Source organism: Penicillium riverlandense, assembly GCF_028828495.1.
Source record: "Penicillium riverlandense strain IBT 135883 chromosome Unknown utg000001l_segment0_segment0, whole genome shotgun sequence".
NCBI lineage: Eukaryota > Fungi > Ascomycota > Eurotiomycetes > Eurotiales > Aspergillaceae > Penicillium > Penicillium riverlandense.
The window spans coordinates 2,186,019-2,206,946 of NW_026643194.1; the positions used below are offsets into that span (position 1 = coordinate 2,186,019).

The window sequence follows — 20,928 nt, forward strand, 5'->3', positions numbered from 1 at the left end:
TGTCTAAAAACTATGTACCATGCGAATCATGTCTCTCATAGCTCGCTGATAGAGTCCACCTCATCCGAAATCCAGAAAAAGAACGCCGGCCTAACAATGCTCCAACCCGCAATGCGAAACAAAAAGAACGGATGCAAGATGGCAACCCTATACATTTTCAAGAGTGGGGGCGCCTCTTTTCTTCGTCATCAACTTGAGTTGCAGGGGAATAAGGCTCCTCCTTGGTCCAGTCGCTTCGTTTCTGGTGAGAGGTTTCCGGCACACGGGACAAGTGCCTCGCTGTGTTTTGCCTGACGAGTCGGTGCGTTGTTCTTCGCTGTTTTTCAAACAGTCGATGATACATTTGTGACAGAAGAGATGACCTGTAGACTGAGAATCAGTGCCCATGTCCTGCGCCGAAGAATTTTCGGACCGGATGACTTACCACAGGCTGTGCTTGTCGCATCCTCGGGTGTGTCCATGCACACGGGGCAGTTGTACGAGGCCAGAACCGAACGCCCCTTCCCGTGTTCGAGCGATTGTTGAGCTTTGACTGCATCCTCTCGCTGCTTTGCCAGTGCCTTTGCCAGCGAAACGGACCCATCCACACCTGTCAAGTCGATTGCTTCCACGAAGTCTTCATCATCTTCCGGCTGAGCCAGCGCCGATGGTGCCGATGCCCGGGAGCCACTGTCACTACTCAGACGCCGGCGCTTTACACCACGGTGAATTTGTCGGCCCCTGTGAGGCGTAGAGGAAGAGGAAGAAGAGGAGGCAAAGTCTCCAGTGGCTTGTTGCGGTGATGAGGAGAGGCGGACGGGGAAGGGCCGGGGAGGTCTAGTGGACGGAGCGGACGAGGTGAGATCGACGATAGAGGCGTGGCTGTTCATGGCGACGTGATGATTTCTGCCTCAGTTCGCATGGTCCAGGGAAGACGCCGAAGAGGGCTGAGCTTTCCCTTATCGGTGGGAAGAAAAGAGAGCAGACAAACGCTCGGATAAGAAAGAGGTGTGGCGGCCATAATCGATAAGCCCGGCTTCCGGCGAAATACTTGTTCCGCGCGATAGCAATCCAAACCATCATGATAACTGACTGACCTGCACCCCCAATTACTGCTTTCGCCCATACCTAATTCCACCACCTGTCGTGGTCTACTACACTCGGTTTGCAGCCTGTCTGGCTGCACTCACTTTCCTCGGTTTACCATGACCTAAAGGCGTCTTCTTATCATGCTCTCTTTCTGCGCTCCTCACTCCAGGGGCGCGGCGCGATGGCGGCTCCGGCCACCGAGACATTTGCCAGCGGCTCGCGCTTCCCTACTCCGCTACGATATCCCGTCCTCTCGGTCTCGACATCAGCGATACTCACTTTCTGTTCCCGCATCCCCCCGATTCAACGATATCGGCGTACAGCAGCTCAGTGATCATGTCCACCCTCAAATCTTTCCGACCAAGGCCCGTACTCCCGACCCAGAGCTTGTGGCTCTGTCAAAAGACCACCTCGCAAGGCATGACCTACTTGGGAAATCTCAGACCGGCGCGGAGCCCGTTGCATTCAACTTCCCGGCCCTGCAGGGACAAAGTTTGGACGAACATTTCTTCAAACTCGGCATGGATGCATCGGAACCCTACCTGACCTACGCCAAATCGTATGCGACTGTGAACTGCCCGAACAAACCGCGCAAGTGGGTCAAGCGCAGCGGATGGACAAAATATAATGCGGATGGCTCTTCCGAGCCTGTCGATGCGCCGAACGAGCCTATGCTCACTTTCGATACGGAGGTCATGTATAAGGAACACTCCTACGCGGTAATGGCTTGCGCAGTCAGTCCAACTGCGTGGTATGCCTGGATCTCACCCTGGCTGTTGGGAGAGTCGACGGAGCAAGTTCAGCTGATACCCCTGGGGGACCCCACGCAATCTCGGATTGTCGTTGGTCACAATATTGGATACGACAGAGCGCGGGTTTTGGAGGAGTACAATCTGCAGCAGGCTCGAAATTTCTTCCTCGATACAATGTCCCTCCATGTGGCTGTCAATGGCATGTGTTCACAGCAACGACCGACATGGATGCGCCATAAAAAGAATAAGGATTTGAGAGACAAGATTGCAAGCCAGCACAACTCAGTGGAATTGGCCGCGCTGCTCGAGAACAACATGTTGAGGGAAGAAGAGGAGGAATTGTGGGTGGGGCGGAGCTCAGTAAACTCCTTGCGAGACGTCGCCAAGTTTCATTGCGATGTCACCATTGACAAGTCTCAAAGAGACTACTTTGGTGAGCTTGACAGGCCAGCCATTCTGGAACGGTTGGAAGAACTTCTCGACTATTGCGCTGCCGATGTTGCCATCACTCATCGAGTATATCGCAAGGTCTTTCCAAATTTCCTCGAGACCTGCCCACATCCCGTCAGCTTCGGCGCTCTACGACACCTCTCTTCAGTTATCCTTCCTGTCGATCAATCCTGGCAGGAGTACTTGATCAATGCAGAACAGACCTACCATAAGCGACTCGATGTCGTTCAACGGAAACTAGTCGAGCTATGCGAGGAGGCATTGAAGGTCAAAGATCAACCAGATATTTATACTAATGATCCCTGGCTACGGCAGCTGGACTGGTCTGGTCAGGAGGTCAAAATGGCCAAAGGAAAGAAAAAGGGAGATCCACCTCGTCCGGCTGCACGGCAGAAGAAACCAGGAATGCCCAAATGGTACAAGGATTTGTTCGCGACAAACGCCGCAGATATCAACCTAACGGTACGAACTCGCATTGCGCCCATCTTGCTCAAACTGTCGTGGGACGGATTCCCTCTTGTCTGGTCCGACAAATACGGCTGGACCTTCCGAGTTCCCCGTGATCAAACGAAAATTTTCGAAAATCAACCTATAATCACATGCGACATGGCCGAAGAAAAGAACCAGCAGCTTCGAGAGGACAGGAAATGCGTCTACTTTAAAATCCCGCACAAGGATGGTCCTCAAGCCCGATGCACGAATCCCCTGGGGAAAGGTTACATGCAATATTTCGAGCGTGGAACCTTGTCATCCGAGTTTGAACTTGCCAAGGAAGCTCTGGAGATGAATGCCTCTTGCTCCTACTGGATCAGTGCACGAGACCGGATCAGGAATCAAATGGTGGTCTATGAGGACCAGGTTCAGAACAAAGGTCTCCAAAAAAGCGCCGGCGACAACCGACTGGGATTCATCTTGCCGCAGGTTATCCCTATGGGTACCATCACACGACGGGCTGTGGAAAACACCTGGCTTACCGCAAGTAATGCGAAGGAAAACCGGGTTGGATCCGAGCTCAAGGCCATGATCAAGGCACCTCCAGGCTACGCGTTTGTCGGTGCCGATGTTGACTCCCAGGAGCTGTGGATTGCGAGTTTGGTCGGCGATGCCTCTTTTCAGATCCACGGAGGCAATGCAATTGGCTTCATGACTCTGGAAGGCTCCAAGGCGGAAGGCACGGATCTGCACTCGCGAAGTGCTCAGATTTTGGGGATTTCGCGCAACGACGCGAAGGTGTTCAACTATGGCCGGATATATGGAGCTGGGCTCAAGTTTGCTGCCACCCTTCTCCGCCAGTTCAATCCGTCGCTGTCAGAGAAGCAGACGCAAGAAACTGCGGCGAATCTTTACAAAGAGACTAAGGGAACGCGTACTTCACGTCGCCTATTGAATGACAGCCCCTTCTGGAGGGGCGGCACGGAGTCCTTTGTATTCAACAAGCTCGAGGAGTTTGCGGATCAAGAACGACCGAGAACGCCTGCGTTGGGCGCCGGCATCACCGAAGCACTCATGCGACGCTTCATCAACAAGGGCAGTTTCATGACGTCTCGCATCAACTGGGCCATCCAATCGTCGGGCGTCGATTATCTCCATCTCCTCATCGTTGCAATGGATTATCTCATCCGGCTGTTCAACATCCAAGCCCGCCTCGCCATCACCGTTCACGATGAGATCCGGTATCTTGCCAAGGACGAGGACAAATACCGCACGGCCTTGGCGCTGCAGATTGCCAATGTCTGGACCCGCGCCATCTTCTCGGAACAAGTGGGCATCGACGATCTTCCCCAGTCGTGCGCCTACTTTTCGGCGGTTGATATTGATCATGTGTTGCGAAAGGAAGTCAACATGGACTGCGTGACTCCCTCGCATCCCCAGAAGATCCCGCACGGCGAGACCTTGGATATTTCCCAGCTTCTGGATAAGGGCGCCGAGGCTTTCTTGGATCCTTCCATCCGGCCCGAATCTCCCCCGTGCCCCGAGCAGTACGCCTACACACCGCGAGAGTCGGTCATGTCCGCTCTGCAGGCATCTCAGGACATCCCTTTCATCAAAGCTCAAATCACCAAGGACGACAAGGAACTTCGTGAGATCATCAAGGAGAAGTCTCGCACGGTTGCCACCTCCAACACCTCGAAAACTCGCTCCTCTACTACCACCAAGACTCGAGGCAAGTCGACCGCGCGAACATATGCGCAACCCCAGCGTGCAGTGCTCATGGACATGGAGCCCGGTCTGTATTCGGACTTCCGCAATAATGTGCCTCGACACACTGCTTCCTCAAGCAGCAAACAGGGTCAAATGGGACTTCATCGTTCTTCTCCTTGGAAGCCGTGGCCATCGGCCCGGGCATAGCGTGAATGCTGGTGCCGACTCTCCCTTGCCAATTTATTTCCTTTGTTCCTTGACATCATGTGTTTCTCTTCATTGTACCATTTTTTGCTCTATCGGATCTAGTGGCCCTGGCTGGATGTTGTTCTTTGGAGTGTTTGGGAGACCAGCATTGGGACGGCGTTGTGAAAGGAGGACTATGAGAGGCCAGGAGTGTTTATATCCCATGTGTGTATAATATGATCATCAATAATAATGACTTTTATTGGCACAACCGCTTTTCTTGTTAGTGTCAAGAAACCCAATAGTGAAGTAAGTGGTTAACCGCAAGACGTAAAGGCCGTGCGCTGGCATGTTTTCCCGCCGACCATCACCTCCCTCTTTTTATCCCCATCAGCGAGCATCCTTCACTCCTTAATCGCGAGTGCGATGGCCCTGTTTTGATCCCTGTTTTGAACGCGTGTTTTGAATGGAGCAAGCCTCCTTGGCAGATCTTCCGCTCCTAGTCAACGTCATTTCCCCGCCATGCTGCGACAACCACGCCCGGTTTCTCCGTGAGAAGTGCTTTGGTCTACCTGCCTGACATTATCGCCCGTGTCTTCGCCTTTTAGCCTTTGGGGGTCTACATTCGTTACTATACTGGTTGCTTGTTTTTCATCCCCTTGGAAAAATCCGAATACTCGGAGTTTATGAATTCGTCACGCCGATGCGACTGCATTCGCGACTCTCTTTCGATTAGGGGTCACGATGAGCGTCCACGCAGTTGATTATGCGCACAATGGCGCGATGCGTTCGGGCGACATACACGCCATCGACATCGAGCTGGGACGCCGGTCGTCTCACTCGCAGAGATCGCCAACGAGGAAGGACGAGGTTGAGACGTTCACCACCGCTGCCGCACGAGTCAATTCCACCGACACCACCAAACAACGCCGAGTACGCCGCTCCAACACCGCGCGCTCCTATCGTCCAGAAAGCATACTTAACGACCCCAATTGGCAACCCGGCACAGAGCCCGGTATTGACCCGACCCAGCCATTTCCTCCCCACGGTTCAGACTGGGCTGCAAACGTGCCAACAGACCTACACCGGCACTGCGAAATAACAGTGGTGGACTTTTCACAACATGAGATGCGACAATACGAGTTGGATAATAGTACACTTGAACAGTTTTTAGAGCGCGAACGCGAACCATGGGTCCAATGCCGCTGGATCAATGTCAATGGCTTAAGCTGGGACGTGATCAAGGCTCTGGGAAATCACAAAAGAATCCATCGGCTGGCGATTGAGGATCTGGTTCACACTACCAACCGCACCAAGGCCGACTGGTATTCGGATCATGCGTACGTTGTACTGACGCTGCAGAAACTGGTGAAGCTCCAGCAGGAGCTCAGTGACTCCGATGATGATGATGAAGACGACAAGCCGAATGGGGGCGGCAAGTTCAAGGAACGGCAGAGTTCGGTTTCGAGTGACAAATCCTCGATCTCTATGAAGCGGCATGGTAAAAAAAATATTGTTCTCGCAGCGCTGAAGGATCTCTTTCAGCCCAACCAACCGAGAAAGCGGCACAACAACCAGAAAGCGACGGTCGGATCCAGTGTTCGTCCTGGAATAGGACGGCCATCCTCGCGACAAGCCTCTCAGTTCGGAAACGTGGCTGCGTCGACGGGCACCACCGGGCGAAGTCTACAGCGCTATCGTGGCGGCCCTAACGAGGACCGGATTGGGTTCATGGAGCGCCATGCCGTGCTAGCAGCGAAGGGATTATGTGTCACACTGGAGCAGGTCTCCATCTTTCTTCATGCAGATAATACCGTTACATCCTTTTTCGAACAAAGTGCCGACGACATCGAGGCTCCTATCGTCAAGCGTCTAAGTTCCCCAGAAACAATCCTCCGACAGTCGTGCGATGCCAGTATGCTTATGCAGGCCATCCTCGATGCAATTATCGATCTTGCCATCCCCGTCACAATGGCCTACCAAGACGCAATCGGCGACCTGGAACTGGAGGTCCTGACCGATCCGGATATCGACCAGTCCAAGTTTCTGTACATCTTGACTTCTGAGATTGCCATTCTGCGCAATGTCATGCAGCCCATCGTGGCTGTCATCAACGCTCTTCGTGACCACCGGTCTGAGCCTATCAGCACCCCGGGCTTCGGCATCCTGCGAGGGAACAGTCCCTTCAGCCCGTCCGGTACCCCAGGTGACATATCCGAGCATCGTTCACACATCGGCGTCATGACACCGAACCTGAAGAGTATGGGCGGCACAAGCGTCAGCATTAGCTCCATGTGTCATACCTACCTCGGCGATGCTTTGGATCATTGTATTACTATTGTGGAAGGATATGATCAGATGCGGCGTGCTGCCGACAACATGATCGATCTTATTTTCAACACCATTGGCGCCTACCAAAACGAGAGCATGAAGCAGCTGACAATCGTCACTTGCCTTTATCTTCCGCTGACTTTCTTGACTGTGAGTTTTTCTTCGTTTCAATAGTCTTTCAGAGGCTGACACTTGGCATCTGGTGTTAGGGTTACTTTGGGATGAACTTCAAAGATTTTGCTGGAATCCACAACAGCGACTCGTGAGTTTTGAGAGGGTGGTTTCGGTACGATGAGACTCTAACTGGCGCAGGTACTTCTGGAAGATTGCGGTGCCGTTTGTGGTTGTCACGACTCTGTTGCTGATGTAGGTGCTTTCATCCTTTCCCCAGGTACTTGAATGCTGACATTCCCTTAGGCGCGACAAAATCCAACGATACGCCGTGATGCTCGCGCAGAGACGCTTGATCGTCAGTTCCAGAAAGCAGCGAAGAGAGCAGAAAGAAAGATAGATGGGAAGGTAGGTGGAATTGGTCATGTCCAGATCTTGCTTTCCTCAGTCCTTGAGGTCTTGTATTCTTATCTATCCTATATTGTACATGTTCTATACAGCATTGCTTATGATCAAATACTCTTCCGCTGGAATGCCATATACGCCTTCCACGGAAGTCTCCAATCTGACCGAAGCAACTCCGGTTTAAACACATCAAAGTCATGCTGCTGCAGGCGATCCAGCCACAGCCGCGTGCTGACCGCAGGCATAAAGACACCAAACGCGCGATTGACCTCATCGAGAGGCGACTCGCCGCGAGTGGCTGAAGGCGCATCATATTCATGACCCTCCTCGCCCTCATGCTCAAAGTCATGACCGACATCCTCGCCCGCGCGCAGATTGCTCAGCATCTGCTGCACCGTGATCAGATGGTCACTCGCACGCGTCGCAACCGTAAAGACCGCATCACGGAGTCCCTCGGCATCCGCTCCCCGCCGCAATACATCCTCCTCCTTCACTCCCGCCTGCGCCATCACATCTAGTGGCAACATGACAGCGCCCTGCTTCGACCCACCCCCTCCCCCGGCAATATTGGCCGCATTCCCGCTCGGAGACGTTGCAGCCGGCGGCGGAAATGCAACGAGTGGCAACCCGCGCAACACGGCCGCGATGCCAGCCGCCTTCCCAATATGAGACGCGACATGATCCGCCGTCACAGATGCCATCGGCAGTGCGGAGAGCGTCAGATACATCAGTGTCGAATAGGTATTCTCGGCGTAGGACTCCAGGGCCGCGACATCGCGGTATGGATCGTTGGTGAGGGTCTGTTCGCGCGCACTGATCATGCGGGTCAACCAGCCCTTGCTAATCCGCGCGCGACCCTGAGTACGCTCGTGGAGGTCTGAGATGGCAGACGCGAGCAGAATGGCGACGGGTTCTTTGGGCGGCTGGTCCGCGAGGACCTTGGAGACTGCGTCGCGCCAGAACTGGAGACGCATCAAGCCGATTGTGTAGGAGGAAGTAGAGTCCGGGATCAGTGAGAGGGAGACGTTGAGCGCGCTCAGGGCGACGTAGAAGGGTTGCGCATGTCGGGGAATGAAAGTGCTCAGAGTGTAGGAGGGTCGGTCATATTTTCTGGTTGATGGATGTGTTGTTAGTTGAGTGCTGGGTAGTCTGATCTGGAGGGTTCGTACGAGAGCAGGGACACGCAGTATCGGTGTGCGCCGTGGACTTCCTCCTCGGCGCTGGTCTGCGATGCGGCGACGCAAGTGCGACTGAAATGCCTGGTCTGTGATTGGCGAAGACCGCCAGCACGAGAGAACTGGCATGTCCGGCTTCCTGCTCGACAGGAACGAGCAGGGTCTCGGAAGAACGACATCGACAGCGGCAATTGCGGTCCTTAATGGTTGTTTCTCAGGTGGACGGTGGTTAGGGTCTTTGATTGCAAGATATGGGTTTCCCCTGCTCATGTAACCAAACGGAATGTCTTGGTCAGTTTGTCAGCTGAATATAATTATAAAGACAATGTGAGGGATGTCTGCGAAAGAGAAATAATCACACAGTCTTCATACCTGTACAAGAATCTGATGGCAGATGAGAAAGTGGTCAAGTCAAGTGGAACTTTTTCTTTTTCGCGAGCCAGTGACGTCGGCCCGGTCTCGCGTCGGCGCGTCTTCCATTTCTCTTCTCTCTCTCTTTCTCTTTTCCCTCTTCTTCCTTTCAACCACGACGGCCCGGGACCATGAATGGGGATCTGGATCTGCGCCCAGCAAAACGCCCGCGCTATTTTGATGATCCTGGCACGCGAGACTCGATTCCCGCCAGCCTAAACGCGTCCCTTCCTCGTCGTTGTCCCGGCCTGGAGACAGGCGATCCGGAAACTGCCCAGGCTGGCGAAGATGGGCAACTCCCGGAACCACCGCAGCCCGCTGCTGCCTCCAGTCAAACAGCAGAGTCAACGACCCCAAAAGCCAACACTACCGATATCCTTGCGGCAGAATCCTCTTCCCTTCAGCATGAACCAATCCAGCCTGAGCCCGGGAGCGACACGCCCGCCGAAGCCGAGTGTGCCACACAAGGTGCAGATGGATTTGACGTCCAGCTCTTCACCAGTATCATTGGACAAGAACTGCCTCCCCCTGCGGTTAAGAAGATTCAGTCCGTCGCATCCAACAACATGGAGCGAGCAGTCAACATGTACTTCGATGGGACATGGGTGACGGCAAAGGCACCAAATGGCAACAACTCTGCCCGGCAATCCACTCTGCCGAAGCGGTCCGATCCGAATAAAGGAATCTCGACGTCTTCTGAAAAAAAAATCAACGACAGCACTCCAGTTGAAGGCCCTTCTGTTTGGCGAAAACAACCGGCGTCAAGATATATCGGAGCGTTTGGCGTCGGCGGCTGGGCGACTCGAAGTGGGAAGGCTCTCATAAAGCACGGAGACATAGTCAACATTGAGCGAGCCAGGTCGCAACCATTAACCAAACGGGGACGCGGCGGCAAGCTCCTCACCAACCACAAGCCCGACGTCTTGACGCGATTTACAAACACATCCGGTCAGGAACTGGGACGGTTGCCCCACGAAACAGCCGAGTGGGTTTCCACCCTGATTGATCAGAAGATTTGTCGCTTTGAGGCTGTGTGTGTGTATGTGCCTGACTGGGTCCGGATCAACGATACGATATACTTGCAACTACGGTGCTTCTTACGCAAAGAAGTGTTTCAGCACGGAGTGTTCACGGGAATGCCCGAAGATGATAACAGATCGACGGCCCTGTTCGAAGAGAAAGAGAGTACAGAGGAGAAGAAACTGCGGATCCGACAAGTGGCTTTAGTAAGGCTCTTCCATGAAATCGGTCTCCAGCCCACGTCAATCAACCCGACTACAGAGAAGCACAAGAGAGAAGGGTTGCTTCGGGCGGCTGAGATGGCTGAGCAATACGACAAGAAGGACAAGTCGAAGGGCGCCAAAGATGCCGATGACTCCTCCGGGGAGGACGAAACACAGGAGCTCGAAGAGGATCAGCTCGACACTTTATACAAGAAGGCACAATCTTTTGACTTCAACATGCCCGAAGCGGAACCTGCATCGACCTTCACTATGAATCTTCGAAAGTATCAGAAACAAGCTCTCCATTGGATGTTGGCCAAAGAAAAAGACACGCAGCAAGTTCGAGAAAGATCTTTGCATCCTCTGTGGGAAGAATATACCTGGCCAACTAAAGATGTTGATGAAAAAGACCTCCCAACCGTTGAGGGTATCGACAAGTTCTATGTCAACCCTTACTCGGGAGACCTCAGCGTCGATTTCCCAGCTCAGGAGCAACACTGCCGAGGTGGAGTTCTGGCAGATGAGATGGGACTGGGCAAAACCATCGAGATGCTGAGCCTCATTCACTCCCACAAAGCCGAGCCGAAACCACGGGAATTGGACGACGCAAAGCCTATCACCAGCCTCAACCCCAACTTCAACAACGCTTATTCGGAGATAGTCCCTGCTCCCTACACGACCCTGGTTGTTGCTCCCACCTCACTTCTCTCGCAGTGGGAAAGCGAGGCGCTGAAAGCATCAGAAGCGGGCTCGATGCGAGTCATGGTATACCATGGGCCCGACAGAGGCATGTCCATCAGAGATATCTGTTCCGAATCCAAGCCCAACACTGCACCTCACTTGATTATCACCAGCTATGGCATCGTGTTGTCCCAACTGCGCGATCTTCCACAGCAGCACATGCCCGGTGCGCCTGGGGGATTGTTCTCGGTTGAGTTTTTCCGCGTCATCCTTGACGAGGCCCACTCAATCAAGAACCGGCGCTCGAAGTCTGCCAGGGCCTGTTATGAACTCAAGGCTGTTCATCGATGGGCGCTTACAGGCACGCCTATCGTCAATCGACTAGAAGACCTCTTTAGTCTGGTGCGTTTCCTGAAGGTGGAACCATGGAGCAATTTCTCTTTCTGGAAAACTTTCATCACTGTGCCATTCGAGTCCAAGGAGTATGTACGCGCCCTCAATGTCGTGCAGAGCGTGCTGGAGCCCCTCGTACTTCGACGAACCAAGACGATGAAAACTCCCGAAGGCGAGCCATTGGTCCCTTTGCCAAAACGAACGATCACGATCGAGGAAGTGGAGTTGTCGCAACAAGAGCGAGAAATCTACGACTGTATCTACATGCGAGCCAAACGGACCTTCAACGAAGGTGTCGAGGCCGGCACTCTATTGCAGTCTTATTCAACGATTTTTGCTCAAATTCTGCGTCTTCGGCAGACCTGCTGTCATCCCATTCTCACCCGCAAAAAAGAAATCGTGGCAGATGAAGAGATTGCAGCGGCAGCGGCCGATGAGCTCAATGGTCTGAAAGATGACATGGATCTTCAGGAACTGATCAATCAGTTCACCTCCAGCACCGAGAGTGCTAGCAACGAGGATCGTCCGGGCACCATGGCAACGTTCACGACGCATGCTCTTCGCCAGATCCAGACCGAGTCGAGTGGGGAATGCCCTATCTGCTGCGAGGAGCCCATGATCGAGCCCGCTGTCACAGCATGTTGGCATAGTGCCTGCAAGAAGTGTCTAGAAGATTTCCTGCGCCACCAAAGGAACAAGGGCGAACAGGCACGGTGCTTCAATTGCCGGGCACCTGTCAACGCAAAGGACATCTTTGAGGTCGTGCGGCACCCTTCATCACACTCCACCACACCTCTCGATGACGGCCTCCCTAGCACGCCACCAGCAGGCTCTCAGCCAGCTCCACGAATTTCTCTCCGACGCATATATCCTCTGTCGCCGTCCGCTCATACGTCTGCCAAGATCCATGCCCTCCTAACCCACCTGTCGCGCGTGGCACCCAACACCAAATCGGTGGTCTTTTCACAGTTCACCTCGTTCTTGGATCTGATCGGCCCGCAGCTGACACGCATGGGAATCTCTCACGTCCGTCTCGATGGCAGCATGCCACATAAAGCGCGCGCCGCCGTCCTTGCCCAATTCAGCAAAGCCGAGACGTACGACGACGAAATCATCGACGCCGAGGACGAACCTCCCTCCATCTCACGCGCATTCCCTGGCGCAACTACAACAGCCTCCTCGTCTTCCACCTCATCCTCCCCGCCCACGGTCCTCCTCATCTCCCTGCGCGCCGGCGGCGTCGGTCTCAACCTCACAACGGCCAGCAATGTTTTCATGATGGATCCGTGGTGGAGCTTCGCCGTTGAAGCACAAGCGATCGACCGAGTGCACCGCATGGGCCAGACCCGCGATGTTTCTGTTACACGGTTTGTGGTCAAGGACTCGATTGAGGGCCGCATGCTACGCGTGCAAGAGCGTAAGATGAACATCGCCGGGTCGCTTGGCTTGAGGGTTGGTGGCGATGAGCCTGAGGAGGATAAGCGGAAGGAACGGATTGCTGAGTTGAAATTGCTATTTGAATAGAGGCAAGGTTCTTGCTATCTGTTTTTGTTTTTCCCCTGTCAAAAATAGTCCTATGATACCCGGTGGGGACTCTTTGCATTGATCTTTTAGGGTTTGTTATAGCATGGCTTCCTTTCGGGGGAGATTTATTTACTAGATTCTCTTCAATTCGATGGATCTGTCTATCGTGTATAGCTTATTATTGTAGATGTCTTCACCTGCATAAGAGGTAGAGTCTAGTACACCATGATCATGAAACACGGCGTGAATTGGATACTAATACACCGGAAAAGCAGCATCACAAGAAGCGGAATGAACATCAACCAAGGAATCAATCAACATATTCAAGTCAACCAGAAATCTCCAAGTACACCCGACGAGGTAAGACAAAAAGAAGCCCGAACGTCACCGTTATCATCAGTCCTCAGTGATTATTTATTCACTTGCTCGAGTGATGCAGATGGGTGACCTTGTTCAGACGCTCCTTCATCCGGGACATGGTTCCGTGCTTCTGGCCATTCTCCTTGCCTTCAGAAGTGCCGCTCGTTTCTGTCAGGTATCATCAATCAGCATTGTCTACACATTTATAGTAGACGTGAATACCCACTCGACGCAATCCCCGTATCAGAAGGAGCCTTCCCATCCATCTCCTTCTCAAACTCAGACGCCGAATGCGGCGCCGGCCCCTGCGGGCCTTTCAAGGCCTCCTCGCTAACCTTTAGATTGGGATCATCCATTGCCGATAGCGGGTGACTGCTCTCGGCACCGGATTTCTCGGTGCTGCGTTGCTCGCCGCCATCGGTGGGTTGTTTCTCGTTGGTGCTGCTGCTTCCGCCGCCGCCGCCTGCTTCTGTTGAGCTGGACATGGGTTGTCCGGTCGTGATGGGGTCGGTATTGTTCTTTGAGCTGGGCTCGGTGGTGGTCTTCTGGGCGGCTGGGCTGTCTTCCGTCGGGGTGGGTTCGTCGATTGAATCCGCGTTGTCGGATTGATCTGCGGGGGAGGTGATAGACGAGTCAGTTGATCAGATCAAACCAGGTCAGGTTAGGTCGTAAGTGGTATAGATGGAAAGGCAGGGGGGAAATTTCGGGAATCAAATCAGCCCGTTATACACTCGGTCTCTCCCTCCAGCCACGGAAGAGAGAGAACACCATGTGGCTCGAGCTGCAACGCAAATGTTCCGTCATAACGGGCAGAAATCCGGGACTTGATGTCAAGATGGCGCTAACTTGGCGATAAACAGTCACTCAACTTACCCTCGCGGTTCCCGGCGTCGAACGGATCGTTGACAGCGCCTTTGCCCTGAACGCCAGACATGGGTTCGTCCCCATGTGGCTCCACGGACTGTTCCTGGTGAGAGGAGTTATCCTCGCCCCAGATGGCGGTCGAGGCCTTGTGGACCACGTTGCTGATGGTCTCCATTATTTGCTTTTTTTTGGTTCCTTCTGCTGGGTTGGCTCGCGGGTATCGAATCAGGGTTGTAATAGGATGTCGGCTCTTGAAGAGGTGAAGTTGAGGGTGGATGCCCAGTATTCCGTGGGTGGATTTGAGTCAATACGTCAGTCCAGGTACTTGGGGGGCAACCGCGCCTCTTAATGCCAGCTCAGCCCCCAGAATAGCAGTTCCAGACAAACCTACGTCAGTGGAGTATGAAGCCCAGAGCTTCTTGCCGCGGTGACGTCATCACATGGTAGATTACTCAATAGGGGAGTGTGTCCTGTTGGGACCGTGGCGTTTGATATCAGGAGTTATTAATCTGAGACAAACAGTTCGCCCTGGATTGAGCTCGAACAGAACATAGGATATGGTAACAACTCATAGTCTAAATCGGTGGTCCGCTCTTCCAGACATGTATATATGGGTCAAGTCTGCAAGAATGTCAGACCCCCGCCTTACTAGATAAACGCACAGTGGTAGCTCTCTATTAATTAGATTTAGGCTATTACGGCCTTCTCAGCCTCCCCCTTATTCTTTGTATTCTTTGTTGAGCCGATTGCCTTTCAGAGTACCCCACTTAGTAGATCCACCAATGAGCATGCAGAGGAACTAGAATTGCGCATATCAAATCCTATATTTATTGATGTGACGGTTAGCAGACGGCCGAAACAGGCTACTTCTGGGGCCGTTTTATTTTGTCATTTCTGCTCCATCTATACACATAGGGCCTACTTATACAAGCTTCTTCCATACGCTGTCACCAAGCACACCTTGAGTCCCCCCGGAATCTCATGGCGCGAAAACTTCCGGTAATCATCTGCGATGTTTTCGAAATCGTCTGCGCAATTAGTTGTGATCCGGCCAGTAGGATCAATGGAATAGACATACCTTCGTAGGTGAACATCCAGGATGGATCGTACTTGCCCTGTACCACTAGGTCCAGGAGGAATGGGTGGTACTGTAGTCAATTAGTATATCTACTGTCGATCTGTGGAAGATCTGTCTAATCAGGGGATACCTTCTGTGCCGACAGCTGTCCTCCACGCACCGTCAACCCTTTCTCCATCATCGGTCCAATTGGAAAGTCATTCGTGTTGAAGAAGAAGTCTCCAATCAACGCAACGTTGCCTCCCTTTCGCGTCGCCTTGATGGTGGCCGAGACCCGTATCGCTACTATCCCTCTCTAGACCGATGGCACGCATCGCCGCATGCTGTGGTTTCTGCGTGCTTCGGAAACCACTGGCCTCGATGGAGCGATCCAGCCCGTGCGGCTGCAGCGATAGGATATAATCCGCCACCTCCGGATGCGCCGACACGTCGACTGGCGTCATGCCAAAGTCCTCGGCGAGCTTCAGTCGCACCGGATCTTTATCTACCGCATATACCTTCTTAGCACCGCGCAGTAGCGCTAGCCTCTGGATGGACAGGCCGACGGGGCCGCAGCCCCATACGCCCACGATGTCGCCCTTGCCGACTTCCGCTAGCTCGTTGCCATGCCAGGCGGTGGTAGTAACGTCGGCGAGACCTAGTAGCTTCTTGGCATCGACGTCCTTAGGCGCCTTGACGCAGGTGAGATCCGCAATGGGCACGCGGGCGTACTCGGCCTGGTCGCCGGGGTACCCGCCGCAGAGATGCGTGTACCCTAAGATGCGTGTACCCTAAGATGCCCGATAGGCGATGGCCGTACATTTTTTCCATCTCCTTAGACGGGTCGGTCGTGTCGCAGAGCGAGTACTCCTGACGCTTGCAGTACTGGCACTCGCCGCAGGCGATGATGGGCAGGATGATGACGCGGTCGCCCTTTTGCAGCCTCTTGACGTTGGAGCCGACCTCCTCGACGAACCCGATCGCCTCGTGGCCCATGATGTCGCCCTTTTGCATGGCGTCGTTCAGCTCGCCCTCGTACATGTGCAGGTCCGACCCGCAGATGGTCGTGTGCGTGACGTGCACGATGGCGTCGCTGGGGTCGGTGATGGAGGGTTTCGGCACCGTGCCGACTTGGATGGTGCGCGTGCCCATCCATTGCGCCGCCTTCATCTTTTCGGTGGGGTGAGGCTTGTAGGCCGTGTTGGTGATGGGGCTGTGTTGTTAGTGTTTTGTCTGATCGATATAGAGTTGGGGAACCAACCTGGGCATTGCGGTCGCCATTTTGGGTGGTTGTGATGGTAAACGGGTTAATGTAATGTTAACAGACGTCAGACGTGATTCCCTCAAGGTCCTTCAAGCACGGATAGAATTGCCATGCTCTTCGAATATATACATGGCGAATGCCAACGTGACATCAGCATGATGAGCGAAGGAGACCGTGAGCTGCTAGCATCATATCCAACATGTCACCGCACTCAGCGGCGAGACCAAGAGTACTAGGGAATCCACTGGATAGGAACTCGCGAACCACAAGCGTGGGAACATGGCGAAGTTGGTAATGGCGGAATCATCAGCTTTGCCACCCGGATGTTTACCCGGAACTGTCTCTGTCAAACTCGACCAGCATAGATACTGGCAGGTACAGCTCAGTTCCGGATCTGCCAGTATGGGAAGCCATAGCGAAGGAGTTAGTTAAATGGTGACGATTTCGACCAGAAGTCTGACAGTGATTAGAGGTCCTCGCAGTCGAGGAGAGTGTTGAGAGAGCTCAGTGGTCTCATCGGTGCGGAATATGGAGGGTCCACTAAGATCCGACGGGTTCTAAGGTTACTGCGCCAAGATTCTACCCCATTAGGCTAGATGTTGTTATTACCTCTTAGGGAAAGTTGAGGAACCGGGAGACTCGTTCATCCGAGCCGATCTATCTTAAATTGCTTAAATTACTCCGTACATTTCCATTGACGCATCTCAAATGAAGGATCGGAAGTCGTAGGAGATGGAGCCTGCAATCTCTTTCCACACAAGGTTCCTCTAGCCGTATACTTTGAAATCCGTGCAAAGTGCGACGACGACATTTCCAATTGGCGAAGTAGACAGCTCCTTAATGATTCCCACGTTTGGAGAGCCTGGCAGTCTCTGAGACCGGCCGAAGGAAGCGGCGCCCCGCTAACAGACACAACTAATGCCTTCTACCTAGCTGATCTTAGGTACACATAGCGCCGCAACAATAGGCCAGTTTCATCGGACTATAATACTGTATATCATCATGGTCGTCAAGTCGACGGCAGTTCTATGTACCAAGTGATTCTACGGGTAAGGACACCCCATCGTCCCAGACTGGCCGACGTCTTACTCACTTCGTTAACAATGTTGACGAGAAACACCAAGCAAAGACGTTACTATTAGCAGCGTCTATGAAGAACAACATTCGGAGACATAACATATGTAACAACATAACCAGCCGGGCCACTCTTCTAGGCATGCATATAATTCAAGTCCGAAAAGATATCAAACGCCTGCCCTTGGTGATAAACAAAACTCTCCATCAAATTAGGCCACTACAGCCTCCTCGGTCTCCCCATTCTTCGTAGACTTCGTGGGGTTCAGCGGGTGTTTAGGGTCATAGCCAATGCTCTTGACAATGCCAAGGCCTTTGGTCTTGCCTTCCCGGAACAGCACTCGGTCACCCGGAGCCAGGAACTCCGGGCGCTGGATGAACCGGAATGCGACGGTGGCGCGGTCACCGGTGCGGATGAATGGGCGGTCAATGTCAATGACCGAGCAGGTCTGACTGACAGCGCCGACGTGCAGCATGGCCTGGTACTTGGGTTTGATGGTGGTGGCGTGAGAGAGAATCAAGACTGGGGCGATGGTTAGTACGGGTCTAAACCTGCGGTAGACGCAAGGCATACCTTCCGCAACAAATTCGCGGTGCACCTTCGGGGGCTGGTCCATCTTCTTCAACACCACCATGCCCTTGCGCACTTCCTTGCGACGGACACGCTTCAAGGCAAACGAGCAGGACTGGCCCGCAAAGCATGCGCTGACTGCTATCCGCTTGCGCTCAATCGACTTGATCGTAGTGGTTGTGAACTGGCCTAGAGAGTCGGGTCCGACCTGAACCGTGTCGCCGGCGTGAATCACCCCGGACTTGGCCACGCCCGAGACCACCGTGCCGACGTGCGGGACGGAGAACGTGTCGTTGATTATGAACTCGAACGGGCCCTCCGTGTCGTAGTGCCCGCGGTGAGGGAGGATGTTCAGGAATGTTCGCACCAGGTCCAAGTTCTCACCGGTGACGTTGGATACTTGGAAAATGGGGCATATCCGCTGGCTCACAAACTGTGTGGCGGTGTTGATGGTCTCCTCCATATCCTTGACGAAGATGGGGATCTTGCGCGCACCGGGGGACTTGAGGATCTTCGCTAATTGGGTCAAGGTCTCCTGCAGAATCTGGGGCGGACAGATGTCAATCTTGGTAACAATGACCATGACGGGCACGTTCAAAGCCAAGGCAATGCCCAAGTGTTCTCGACTCATTCCGATCAAACCATTGTTGGCGGCCACCATCAGCAGGCAGTAGTTCGGGCTGCTGCTCAGCATGCCGAAGACCGTGGTGCGAAGGTAGCGCTCATGGCCCGCCAGATCAGAGAAGGAGATGACCTTGGCGGACCGCTTCCCAATATCTTCCCAGGACAGCTTGCGGCCCTGGGCGCTGCTCACGATCTCGCCGCGGCTGTCGAATCCCATGATCTCCAGGCCGACGGAGCTGGTCCGCCCGCTTTCAATCTCATGTTTGTGGCGAAAGAGATTGACGCGCGCCTTGCCACGGCCATCGTCGAGGCTTCCTTTCACCAGAACCCCGAGCATGGTACTCTTGCCGGCATCCACGTTGCCCACCACCGCGATCCGGATCTCGCCCATCTCCTCGACATTTTCCGCATGCTGCCGGATCAGCACCTTGCCCCAGGCGCCCTTGATGCGCTCGTGGGGCACCCGCGACTCCTCCGGGCCGCCCACATTGTAGGTAAGAAGGATCCGGCAGTAGGCGGGGATGGTCTCGGCGGCCTCGCGCAGACGACGCAGCGCAGTCTCCCATTGAGCCAGGTCCAAGCTCATCGAGTCCCCTCCATCCTCCAGTCCGAGATCGAAGAGGGTCTCTCCGTGTCCCTCGTCGATGCGATTGTGTATGATGTCCGCTAAGACCTGCAGGCTTTCTTCCGCATTCTCGCCTGTACCCAGCAAGTGTTCCTTTAGCTTGACGGTTCGAGGCGTGTCTGACAGTTCAAGCTGGTCCAGGATATCCAGCTCGGCATGGTCCTCCGTCGTGGCAGTCGAGTAACCACTGTCGCGGGGTACCTGCCCCACGCGCTGGGCCTGCTGCTTCTCGGCGTACTCGGCGAACTCGCTGAGAGCCTGCACTGGGGTGAGCTGGAGCAGTCCACCGGGGCATGTTCAGGGAATCGCATACTAGTTCTCCCTTCCGTCGCTCTTCCGGGGTTTGCTTGAAACCTGCCGTGGGCATACTCTCAGGTGTCGGTGTCGGTCGGATGCAAGGTGTTGAATGGTCGTGGGATACGGTCAGGTCGTGGTGCTGCGTCTTGCTCTTGGGCGCATTCAGTCCGATATTCGAGGGATCATAACTTTGGTTGGGGAAGGGGAATAGGTGAGAGAAGGTGAATAGAGAAAGAGAGATGGAGAAGGAGGGGAGGGAGGGCAGCTTTATCGATAAGTGTATTGAGTCATCCGCCACATCATTCGACCACGAACAAAGACTCAGCTCGATCTACGGGAATCGGAATACAGAAACACAGCCTCATGGTTAGAGTGAGTCATGTGGATTGGTCTCCGTGATGGTGGACTGGATGGTGACCGTCTAGTGGTGGCCTAGTGATGGACTAGTGATCGATCCATGAATTCCCCATGTCCTCCTAGCCGCAGTGATGCGCAGTCGCCGAACAAACGCCATTCCCTCTATGTCCATCCGCCTCGTCATGCCTGGGGGGAGATTAAAACAACCGAGTCCCCTAGAGCGGGTTAGTGGAGGGAGACTAGGTAGGTCCCGATGCCACCATCGGCAATCATGGCAGACTCACCTCGCACAAAGAGCATCTCCTCCTGCTTCTTGATCGTCTGCATCCACAATATCCACACTTAGCCCGAGATTAGAGACAGTGTCGGCACAGGGTGACCTACCCGGGTGATCTCTTCCTCGTTCTCGTCCTCCTCCACCACGTAGATGGTCTCCTCGACGTCGCCTAGGACTAGATTGCAGTGGGAATCGTATGCCTGGCCGTATCCATCACTGTCAGCAGTCTGTCTAGCTAGCCAGGGCACGTCCGACCGAACTCACATGAAGACGACCCTTGAGCTCGCGGTCCCCGCGCAGCTTCACAAAAACGGTCTCATCAAGGGACAGGCGCACGAGGTCCAGAGGCTCCGAGACAGATGAGGTACCGGTGTCCTCTGTGTCGGCCATGGTGAGAGTGTAGGATAATTGAACAATTCGGGTCAAATGAAGATTCGGTGGGAGCTTGCGTGGTGGCCCGTTTGGGATTAGCGTGGTGCGGCGTGACCCAGGCTGAGTCAGCAAGTTGTTCCCCGGGTTTTTTTGGTTTATTGACTGGATGGACTGGGGTTGATCCACTCACTCCTCGGAGCGAGTGGATAACAGGAACTAGAAGTGAGGGGTCTGTGATTTGTAGGAGACTAATATCAATGCAGTTAGTAACGTATGTCCTTGGGAGTGAGCGTGGTCTGTCGCAATAATCCTCCCCTCATCCTGTTCATTCTTC

At 53.9% G+C, this 20,928-nt stretch overlaps 9 protein-coding genes across 9 annotated transcripts; 3 read left to right on the forward strand and 6 right to left on the reverse strand.

Annotated features, from left to right (window-relative positions):
* Positions 1 to 323: 323 nt before the first annotated feature.
* N7474_000892 (uncharacterized protein) lies at positions 324 to 869 on the reverse strand (the record flags this gene model as incomplete). The annotated part of the gene is made up of 1 exon (XM_057192307.1): positions 324 to 869. The coding sequence occupies one exon, from the start codon at positions 867 to 869 to the stop codon at positions 324 to 326; it is 546 nt and encodes a 181-aa protein (XP_057057260.1).
* Positions 870 to 1,208: 339 nt separating this feature from the next.
* N7474_000893 (DNA-directed DNA polymerase gamma MIP1) lies at positions 1,209 to 4,619 on the forward strand (the record flags this gene model as incomplete). Its single annotated transcript, XM_057192308.1, has 1 exon — positions 1,209 to 4,619. The coding sequence occupies one exon, from the start codon at positions 1,209 to 1,211 to the stop codon at positions 4,617 to 4,619; it is 3,411 nt and encodes a 1,136-aa protein (XP_057057261.1).
* Positions 4,620 to 5,342: 723 nt separating this feature from the next.
* On the forward strand, positions 5,343 to 7,440 carry N7474_000894 (putative CorA family metal ion transporter; the record flags this gene model as incomplete). The annotated part of the gene is made up of 4 exons (XM_057192309.1): positions 5,343 to 7,079; positions 7,139 to 7,191; positions 7,242 to 7,295; positions 7,347 to 7,440. 4 exons carry the CDS (start codon positions 5,343 to 5,345, stop codon positions 7,438 to 7,440), a joined length of 1,938 nt encoding a protein of 645 aa, XP_057057262.1.
* A 112-nt stretch (positions 7,441 to 7,552) lies between these two features.
* Positions 7,553 to 8,749, reverse strand: N7474_000895 (uncharacterized protein; the record flags this gene model as incomplete). Its single annotated transcript, XM_057192310.1, has 1 exon — positions 7,553 to 8,749. One exon carries the CDS (start codon positions 8,747 to 8,749, stop codon positions 7,553 to 7,555), a length of 1,197 nt encoding a protein of 398 aa, XP_057057263.1.
* Positions 8,750 to 9,162: 413 nt separating this feature from the next.
* Positions 9,163 to 12,852, forward strand: N7474_000896 (DNA repair protein rad5; the record flags this gene model as incomplete). Its single annotated transcript, XM_057192311.1, has 1 exon — positions 9,163 to 12,852. The coding sequence occupies one exon, from the start codon at positions 9,163 to 9,165 to the stop codon at positions 12,850 to 12,852; it is 3,690 nt and encodes a 1,229-aa protein (XP_057057264.1).
* Positions 12,853 to 13,270: 418 nt separating this feature from the next.
* Positions 13,271 to 14,251, reverse strand: N7474_000897 (uncharacterized protein; the record flags this gene model as incomplete). Its single annotated transcript, XM_057192312.1, has 3 exons — positions 13,271 to 13,380; positions 13,439 to 13,822; positions 14,086 to 14,251. The coding sequence occupies 3 exons, from the start codon at positions 14,249 to 14,251 to the stop codon at positions 13,271 to 13,273; spliced, it is 660 nt and encodes a 219-aa protein (XP_057057265.1).
* Positions 14,252 to 14,994: 743 nt separating this feature from the next.
* On the reverse strand, positions 14,995 to 16,414 carry N7474_000898 (chaperonin 10-like protein; the record flags this gene model as incomplete). The annotated part of the gene is made up of 6 exons (XM_057192313.1): positions 14,995 to 15,104; positions 15,155 to 15,224; positions 15,285 to 15,373; positions 15,441 to 15,870; positions 15,908 to 16,346; positions 16,395 to 16,414. 6 exons carry the CDS (start codon positions 16,412 to 16,414, stop codon positions 14,995 to 14,997), a joined length of 1,158 nt encoding a protein of 385 aa, XP_057057266.1.
* Positions 16,415 to 17,683: 1,269 nt separating this feature from the next.
* On the reverse strand, positions 17,684 to 19,658 carry N7474_000899 (putative GTP binding protein (GTPBP1); the record flags this gene model as incomplete). The annotated part of the gene is made up of 2 exons (XM_057192314.1): positions 17,684 to 19,564; positions 19,605 to 19,658. 2 exons carry the CDS (start codon positions 19,656 to 19,658, stop codon positions 17,684 to 17,686), a joined length of 1,935 nt encoding a protein of 644 aa, XP_057057267.1.
* A 512-nt stretch (positions 19,659 to 20,170) lies between these two features.
* Positions 20,171 to 20,612, reverse strand: N7474_000900 (U4/U6-U5 snRNP complex subunit LSM3; the record flags this gene model as incomplete). The annotated part of the gene is made up of 3 exons (XM_057192315.1): positions 20,171 to 20,266; positions 20,330 to 20,449; positions 20,487 to 20,612. 3 exons carry the CDS (start codon positions 20,610 to 20,612, stop codon positions 20,171 to 20,173), a joined length of 342 nt encoding a protein of 113 aa, XP_057057268.1.
* Positions 20,613 to 20,928: the final 316 nt, after the last annotated feature.